Raw genomic sequence first — 9224 nt, 5'->3', positions numbered from 1 at the left:
AAATTTAAAATCACATATATCATATTATATATAATTTACACATTTAAAAGAAAAACATTTTATGGAAAAGATATTTGAAAAACGTTTGTTAAAATAATCTCAGGGTTTCATTACAATCTTGCAGTTTGGAAGCTTACTGCGAAGGTTATCAGTGACTAAGCTTGGATCACAAAGCCACATCTCGAGATGCTTCAGATTTTTAAGTTCTCCCATTTGAGAAGGCAGCGATTTTAACTTTTGACAGTTGAAAAGATACAAAAACTGAAGATGTGAAAGATTCCCAATATCTTCGCATATCTCGTCAATATGCCTCACATCCAACATGAGGTATTCAAGTTGTGTCAATTGCCACAGTGATGTTGCCAATAAGGTCCAACACCCTCAAAGAGGGGAAGTTGAGGAAAAATGCTTCCGGAATTTCTTCCAATTCGGAGTTTCTGTCCAACAATAAATAAACCAATTTCGGGCATTTTAACTCCTTTGCCGACAAAGACGTCAAATTATTGGAGGAAACTGACATTCTTTTGCAATTATGAGGGTCCTTGATGTCGGGGAAATGTTGAAGACTTTGACCTGCCCTCAATACACAATGCTCCTCATTCTCTCCAATATGGATTGCCATGTCGCGGACAACGTCATGGACACTGATCCAATTATATGCGCGTTCCACCTGGAATAAGCAACGATTTTCAAGTAACTTTACATAGCTCTCCGCCGTCTTCAATACATAGTCATACTCCGCATCTTCATTGGTCTTCACCACACCTTCTGCGATCCACAGCTGCAACATTCTCTCCACCGGAATGCGAGCATCTTCCTGGAACATTGCACAGTAAAGAAAGCAGCTTTTCAAATGAGGAATGGGCAAACTATCGTAACTCCATCTCATCCGCTGATATAAATCTCGATCAATTCTAGGGTGAGTAAGTGGAAAATTCAAATCCACTTTCTGCATCTGCTTCAAAGCAAGCTTCCACTCCTCTACAGCTGTGTTGTCAATCATTGCTGCGGCAATTACCTTTATCGCCAACGGTAACCCTTTGCACTCCTCGGCCACTTGTCGCGCCGTATGCTCTAAATCCTCAGGAACAGAGCCATCTTCGAAAGCTACCTTACAAAACAACTCCCAAGCCTCCTCTGTTCGCAGGGGTTGTATTTGCATGGACTCTTTTGCCTTCATTTCTCGAATCAGATCTCTATTTCGAGTTGTGAATACAACTTTGCTGCCTTTGTTTTCGCCAAATTCCACGCCCAATTCTTTAAGATCGACTGCGCTCCACATGTCGTCTAAAACCAAAAGGAATTTCCTGGTCTTCAGATACGCGGACAACTTCATCTTCCGCATATCAGCTGAACAGTTTGCTACATCTAAATGTATAGTAGAGGCAATATCATTTTGCATCTGCAGAATCGAAAACTGAGCAACTGTAACCCATATTACATCATGAAAATCGTTACTAACCTTGAAGATGTTGTACACTTTTTTTAGCAGTGTTGTTTTCCCAACACCACCCATACCGTAAATTCCGATTATGCGAACATGGGGAGCTTCTAAAACCCATGTCTGTATCTTTTTCTCGGCCGTTTCTATGTCCTCCCCGACGAATCCGGTGTCATTCTATTGAAGAGTTCTAAAGCCAACGTTGTCTTCCCCATCCCACCAAGGCCGACTATGCCCGCAACCTGGATTTTTCCAGCCTGCTGTTGCTTCAAAACTGTAGCTTCAAAATCTGTGACTTTGTCATTTAAACCAGTGGGATGTTTGGCCACATACAACCCTGGTTTTCTAATAATTTTACCCACACGTTCAACGATCTTATCTATCATGTGCACCTCGTCACTAGATATTCACCCACAAAAACACCAACAGAAAATAAATAAATAATTGAAAGCATAGGGCAAAGTATCATATATAGTGTATACATAGAGAGGGGTTTGGAGGTCTTACCCGTCATACTTGTCGTCCAGATCAAACCCACTTATGTCTGCAACAAAGGAAAGAGCATCTCTCCACTTCTGAATAGTGGCGGGATCATATCGTAGCTTCTCTTCTCGTGTTCGAGAGTCCAACGTTGTCTTCAATTCGAGCTGGTGCAAGCTGAGACCATAACCTTTAGTTTTGTTCTGATCTGTCCACCTAAGATCAGCCGGGTTGACATGGTAAAAAACAGGGATAATTGGAGCCCCAGACTGTCGCATGAGCAGGAGCTCATCTAAACACCAACGGGATTCTGCATATTTTGGTGAAAAGACGGCAACGTGGACGGAGGCGTTTCTAATAACAGCTTCTAATTGAGAAGGAAAAGGTAGTCCTTCCTGCAAATCCTGTTGATCTAAAAAGGGTCTCAATCCACCTAAAAGAAGAGCACGGTAGAGATGGCCGGCAAAGTTCTTCTTCACTTCCCCACGATGGTTGATAAACACATCGTATTTATCAACAGCAGCGGTGGAAGAGGAGGAAGCACCATCCGAAGATCTCTGATTTTCCATTTCAATTTCTTCGATTTCACAGGGGGTTTGGGTGCTCGAGGATGCAGGCGTTGGGTATGCCATTGCCAATTGTTCATCCTGAAGTAGTGCGTCTGGCCGTTGTGGTGCCGTCAACGCAGTCTGTCGAGCACTGCAAAACAAGGAGAAGTCGTTTCTAAGCTGATCATGGAGCCCAGGAATAGCATTGTTCCACTCTTGGATTTGGTTAAAGACATTTGGCTTGCAAAGGAGGTAGTCAATACACAGCTGTAGCCTCGGGCGTTGTGAGCGATGGATCAACTCTCTGGCCTCTCCGACTTTGCGTTGCATCCTTAGCAAGCAATTCTCTAGAGAAGCCGGTGTCTCCCTCTGCTGAACTTGAAACTGAGAATTGATGTCAAGCAAGAGGCTCTTCATATGATTCAACTGCTCTTCAAGAAGCTCACGGTTGTCTTCCAAGCGAATTACATCGTCTATCTGTTGGATGAGTCGCTGGATGAGTGGAACAAGAATAGCGCTGCTAATGGTGCTTGCTGTTCCGGTTGCAACATCCACGAGTGCTTGCGCCATCAGTGAGATTCTCAATGAAATTAGAGCAGAATAGAAGAGAGTATGAATATAAAAAAACCAGAAGGTTAGAGTATTTATGTAACAGTAGGCAGCAAACAATAACGGGGAGAGATGACTATGCAGTATGCTGACTGAAACTGAAAGACAAGGGTAATTGAAGGAGAGGGGCTGTGAAATAGATATAGGCTCAGCTAAGTTTCAATTATTGTAGCGAAAAGTTTATTCCATCACGAACAGCTTTTTCCCTAGCCACGCGTCCGTAGATAAATGGTCAGCTTCATTAGCTTTGTTTTTCCAGCATTCCGCGCCAGCTTTTTCCCTAGCCACGCGTCCTTAGATAAATGGTCAGCTTCATTAGCTTTGTTTTTCCAGCATTCCGCGCCAGAGTTTATTCCAAATAGATTGTACGACCAAGTTTCAGCGATTCTGCTGGCCGAGAGTAAAGTGACCACCATACTATAATATTGTACCAACCAATTAACCGATTCTTCTATGAACCAGCTTTCCAGCTTTATTATGTCACATTATGATACCAAAAAAATTGTTTAATCTCTAAAGGTCAAAATAGTAAAAGGCGACCATTTCCACACTGTTGGCATCTTTACTTTCATTAGCTTGCATGATACCGATTCTTCTTTCGAGGCTTATAATATTATGTTACAGTATAAAAGGCGACCATTTCCACACTGTTGGCATCTTTACTTTCATTAGATACAGCTTGCATGATACCGATTCTTCTTTGGAGGCTTATAATATTATGTTACAGTAATCTCAAAAAGTAAAATACCACCATGAATTGTTTCCACAAGGTTGATATCTTTATTTTCTTTGGATACAACTTGCATGAGACCAAATTCTATATTCATCATCTAATCTGATGGATAAACTTTAAAAAAGTTGATTGTACCATTAAAATTCAAGATGCTACCTTATGATACAAAAAAAATTGTTTAGTCTTTAAATGTCAAAAAGTAAAAGACCACCATGAACTGTTTTACATTATGATATAAAAAAAATTGTTTAGTGTCTAAATGTCAAAAAGTAAAAGACCACCATTGATCCAAGAGGATCTCATAAGATCATTGCACAGGTGTTAAAGTGTTGTCATTAGTGTTCGATGTCGTCGTCAATTCAGTTCGGTGTCGTCAACTTCGATAGTATTGGTTATGGATCAGATTGTTCAGGTAATGTTTATGGTTTTTTTATGGCGTTCAATTGATATGGGTTTGTAACTAGCTGTCGACTTGCGTTCATCGACAATTCCACCAGGATTGGTTGACAACATCTGTCTTGTCATTGGACTCGCAAAATTTGGTGTTGACATGCGTTCACTCGCAAGATGATCATCGACATGGGTATCGTCCGTTGCAGAAGTTCGATATGTCGTCAGGGTTGCCATCACAAAGGTAGCTGGTGTCGACGATGTGTATATGGTTTTATGTCACATTGTGACAATAAGTTGTACAAGGGTTTTTGAAAAACAAAATGTAATCCTAATCCTAGCCATCTAAAATTAAACCTAAGTTTGCAACCCTAATACATTACAAATGTATTAAAACCAAAACACATTACATAAACCTAATGCTAAAGACCTAAACCTATGTTCTAACCAGCACATTCAAACCATGTTACAAAACCTAACCGTAAAGACCTAAGTCCTAACCAAAGCTATATGTTAAAACAACATAAAACCCTAGCCTAACAAACTCTCAACCATGATATAAATGTACTTACATTGCAAACATTGTAAAACAAATGTAATACACAGTCCCTAACCGCGTTCTCAAAACCGCAGCGGGACTGTTAACCATGTGAACGAGTCGGAGGTCAAAGAAAACCACAGTCACCTAAACCGTCAGTTGGAAACCGTGTTGGAACCGTCAGAGGACAGGTAACATGTGAACGGGTTGGAAAGACCACAAGCCTTGACCACAACATTGAAAACCGTCGGAGTATTAACGTGGAAGTTAGCCGCCAGATGGAACCGTTGACAGTTGTCACATGCGAGTAGTCAATGAAACTGTCGCCGGAACTGTTGGGGATAAACCACTAGGTGGCAGTCAAGCAGTCGACCACCCGGTGTTCACATGAGGTTGTTGGCCCTCTGCTCGGTTAGCCCGACCGCCAGTAGTTTAAGGCTTATCCTATGGTTATTTATGGGTTTATATGGTGTTTGGTTGTTAAAACTAATGCAACGACCTTAGGAACCTACCCTAGGTGTCAAAATCCAACAAGACCGATTCCTAAACCATCCAGAAACAAACCAAATTCATCTGCAATTCAGCCAAGGTGCTTTGATGTACCTGTAGGCCTTTAAAAGGCGGATTTTTACTTCATTGAGGAGGGTAGAGTAGTTTTGGTTTTTTATGCAAATTCTAGAGATCATATGCAATTTTGTTTTCAGTGTAACAGGAGAATCCAAAGTTGGAATTGGGAATTGTGACATGTGTTGGAAAGTTGGTTCAGAGGGCTATATTATGACAATGATCAAAAGTCCATGCGTGCACATTCAGACTGATCAAATCTCTGTGAAATCGACCTCATTTGTTTCAATCCTAATAAAGTGGTCACCCATCTTGAAAGCGGACCCGGAGACGTAGTCCATCAGGGACGAACTCCGTAATCAATTTTGTTGTCTGGTATTGCTGTGTTTTTACTATTTTCACTTCTGTTATGCTTCTTAATTGTGTTTAATCAGCTATTGTAAAGTCTTCTTTTCAAGTAGTTTTCCTCGATTTCCATGCTTTGAGCTAACATTCAATTCATTAATGGCTAATCAATTCTACATCAGTTTAAGTCTATGATCATTTCAGATCACATAATTTCCATGTTGTCATATTTACTTTTATTGGATACAACTTGCATGATACCAAATTCTATATTCACCGTCCAATCTGACTCACAAACTTTAATAATGTTGATTGTACCATTAAAGTTCAAGATGTTACATTATGATATCAAAAAAATTGTTTAGTGTCTAAATGTTAAAAAGTAAAAGACCACCATGAACTGTTTTACATTATGATATAAAAAAATTGTTTAGTGTCTAAATGTCAAAAAGTAAAAGACCACCATTGATCCAAGAGGATCTCATCAAATGATTGCGCAGGTGTTCAAGTGTCGTCGTAAGTGTTCGGTGTCATCGTCAATTCAGTTCGATTTCGTTACCTTCGACAATATTTGTTATAGATCAGGTTGTTCAGGTAATGTTTATGGCATTTTTATGGAGTTCAATTGCTATGGGTTTGTACCTAGCTGTTAACTTATGTTCATCGACAATTCTGCCAAGATTGGTCGACGACATGTGTCTTGTCCTTTGACACGCAGGATTTGGTGTTGACATGTGTTTTGGCATTCACCCGCAAGATGATTATCGACATGGGTATCATCCGTTGCAGAGGTTCGATATGTCGCCATGGTTTTCATCACAAATGTAGCTGGTGTTGACGATGTGCATATGGTTTTATGTCACATTGTGACAATAAGTTGTACAAGGGTTTTTGAAAAATAAAATGTAATCCTAATCCTAGACATCTAAAATTAAACCTAATTTTGTAACCCTAATACATTACAAATGTATTAAAACCAAAACACATTACACAAACCTAAACCTATGTTCTAACCAACGCTTTCAAACCATGTTACAAAACCTAACCCTAAAGACCTAAGTCCTAACGAAAGCTATATGTTAAAACAACATAAAACCCTAGCCTAAAAAAATATCGACCATGATATAAATGTAATTACATTGCAAACATTGTAAAACAAATGTAATACATAGTCCCTAACCACGTTCTCAAAATCACAGCAGGACTATTAACAATGTGAACGAGTTGGAGGTCAAAGCAAACTACAGTCACCTAAGCCTTCAGCTAGAAACTACGTTAGAACTGTCAGAGGATATGTAAGATGTGAACGGGTTGGAAAGACCACAGGCCTTGACCGCAACATTGAAAATCGCCGGAATATTAACGTGGAAGTTAGCTGCCAGATGGAACCGCTGACACTTGTTACATGCAAGCAGTCAACAAAACCGTCATCAGAACCATCAGGGATAAACCACCAGGTGGCAGTCAGGTAGTCGACCGCCCAACGTTCACATGAGGCCATTCACCCTCTGCCCAATTAGCCTAACCGCCAGTAGTTTGAGGCTTATCCTATGGTTATTGATGGGTTTATATGGTTTTTGGTTGTTAAAACTAATGCGATGACCTTAGGAACCTACTCTAGGTGTTAAAATCCAACAAGACCGATTCCTAAACCATCTAGAAACAAACCAAATTCATCTACAATTCAGTCAAGGTGGTTTGATGTACCTACAGGTCTTTAAAAGGCAGATTTTTCTTTCATTGAGGAGGGTAGAGTAGTTTTGGTTTTTGTATGCAGATTCTGGAGGTCATAGGCAATTTTGTTTTCAATGTAATAGGAGCATCCGGAGTCGGAATCGGGAACCGTGATAGGCATTGGAAAGATGGTTCAGAGGGCTATCTGATGCAAGTGATCAGAAGTTCATGCATGCTCATTCAGACTGATCAAATCTCTGTGTAATCGACCTCATCTATTTTAATTCTAATAAAGCGGTTGCCTATCTTGAAAGCGGACCCGGAGACGTAGTCCATCAGGGACGAACTCTGTAATCAATTTTGTTCTCTGGTATTGTCGTGTTTTTACTGTTTTCACTTATGTTATGAATCTTAATTGTGTTTAATCAGCGACCGTAGTCTTCTTTCCAAGAATTTTTCCTTGATTTTCATGCTTTGAGATAACATTCAATTCATTAATGGCTAATAAATTCTACATCAGTTTAATTCTATGATCATTTCAAATCATATAATTTGGTATTGGAGTAGTTTGCATTTGTAGAATTTGTCGTTGAATGTTAACCAGGTCAATGTCACAATGAGGAGAAGGAATCCTTAAGTAGATCGATCCAGAGATTGGAAAGCAACGAGTCGTTCATAAACCGACCATGTCAGGACCTGATGCAGGTGAAAACACTAAAACTAAGATGAGTGTAGAACATTTTCAGCAAGAATTCTTGACTATGTAGCAGATGTTTGGAGAATTGTATGAAGACAAGAAGGCAAGAGATGCAAATTCTTCTTCAAAGATGTCGAAGAAGGACAAAGGTAAAGGCAAGGCTGATAAACCTCCTTCACCTCCATCATCTCCATCATCATCATCCTCTTTAGATGACATGTCCTCGTGCTGAGTTGGGTGGATGGTTTCAGCGTTCCTTGTGCCTACGTACAGGCCAGACGTGTCGCCTCGTCGACTGCCAAAAGCCTGAGTGTCACCAAGGTTGCTCCCCACTACTTGCTGATTGCCAGCCGGTGCTTTGCCATGCAGGGTGGCTCTATCAACGTCGGGTTGCTGTTCGCTTGGGCTGCAAACACCTCTGTTTCTTGGAGATTCCCTGTTCAGCTCTTCGTTGTGTGTACGCAGAGGTGCCAACGGGTCCATTTCTTCAGTAAATGTAATAGTTACAGTAGCGGTGATGACGGGCCGGTTCAGAGTGTTGCGAAAACGAAATTGAGTGGTATGGGGTGCTGGATGCGGGGGGAGGGGGAAGTTTGCTATATGAACTGCAGCATCCCTCCGTTCAGAACCTTGAAATCGAGTTCTTCCCCTTCTGCTTCGGGTGTCTGGATATCGGCCGTGGAAAGAGCCGAATGGATTGGGATTGTCTGCTGAAGAAGCAGGGGAAACAGAGTCAGGGCTGGGAGTTGCAGGAGGGCAGATGCTTCCGCCGCGCGTGCCTCCCCTCCTGCTTTGCATTCGATGATGAACCATGGCAGGATTGAAGGCAAGGTTGGCAGCAGGGGTGGTGGTGGAATAATTGTGCAGAGGATGGACTAAGGAGGGTTGAGCCAGAGCTAAGTTGCAGAGCCTGGTTTGAGAATAATGAAATCCATTACCCAGGTCAATGCAGCTTAGCAGCCAACATCGACAGCTAGTGACAGTGCGAGAGCATGGTTCAGAGGCTTGCGGAGGGCAGACATAGTGGAACAAGGGGGGAGGGATAACATAATGCTCTGCAGACTCCATAGCTATGAAAGAGGTGGAGCAGTCTCAGCCTTGGGATGCATTTAATGGCTCCTGCAAGGTGCCTTGAATGTGCCTCAGATGGGCTTGGGGGAGGATGTAGGTGGCCATGTGGCCACCCCATCCGCCGCCTGACCGTC

The 9224-nt window shown here is 41.5% G+C and overlaps 2 protein-coding genes across 2 annotated transcripts; both read right to left on the bottom strand.

Moving 5' to 3' along the window:
• Positions 1-303: 303 nt before the first annotated feature.
• On the bottom strand, positions 304-1516 carry LOC149150492 (disease resistance protein SUMM2-like). Its single transcript, XM_089439617.1, has one exon. It carries the CDS (start codon positions 1514-1516, stop codon positions 332-334), a length of 1185 nt encoding a protein of 394 aa, XP_089295743.1. The 3' UTR covers positions 304-331.
• Positions 1437-3209, bottom strand: LOC149150491 (TMV resistance protein N-like). The gene is made up of 2 exons (XM_089439616.1): positions 1949-3209; positions 1437-1840 (listed from the first exon to the last, which is right to left on the bottom strand). Exons 1-2 carry the CDS (start codon positions 3037-3039, stop codon positions 1588-1590), a joined length of 1344 nt encoding a protein of 447 aa, XP_089295742.1. The 5' UTR covers positions 3040-3209; the 3' UTR covers positions 1437-1587.
• Positions 3210-9224: the final 6015 nt, after the last annotated feature.

The sequence above is a fragment of the Pinus tabuliformis genome, chromosome 9 (assembly GCF_031772625.1).
Source record: "Pinus tabuliformis cultivar Carrire ecotype Pingquan chromosome 9, CPIR1, whole genome shotgun sequence".
In the NCBI taxonomy this organism is placed as follows: Eukaryota; Viridiplantae; Streptophyta; class Pinopsida; order Pinales; family Pinaceae; genus Pinus; species Pinus tabuliformis.
This window is presented reverse-complemented; position numbering and strand designations above follow the sequence as displayed.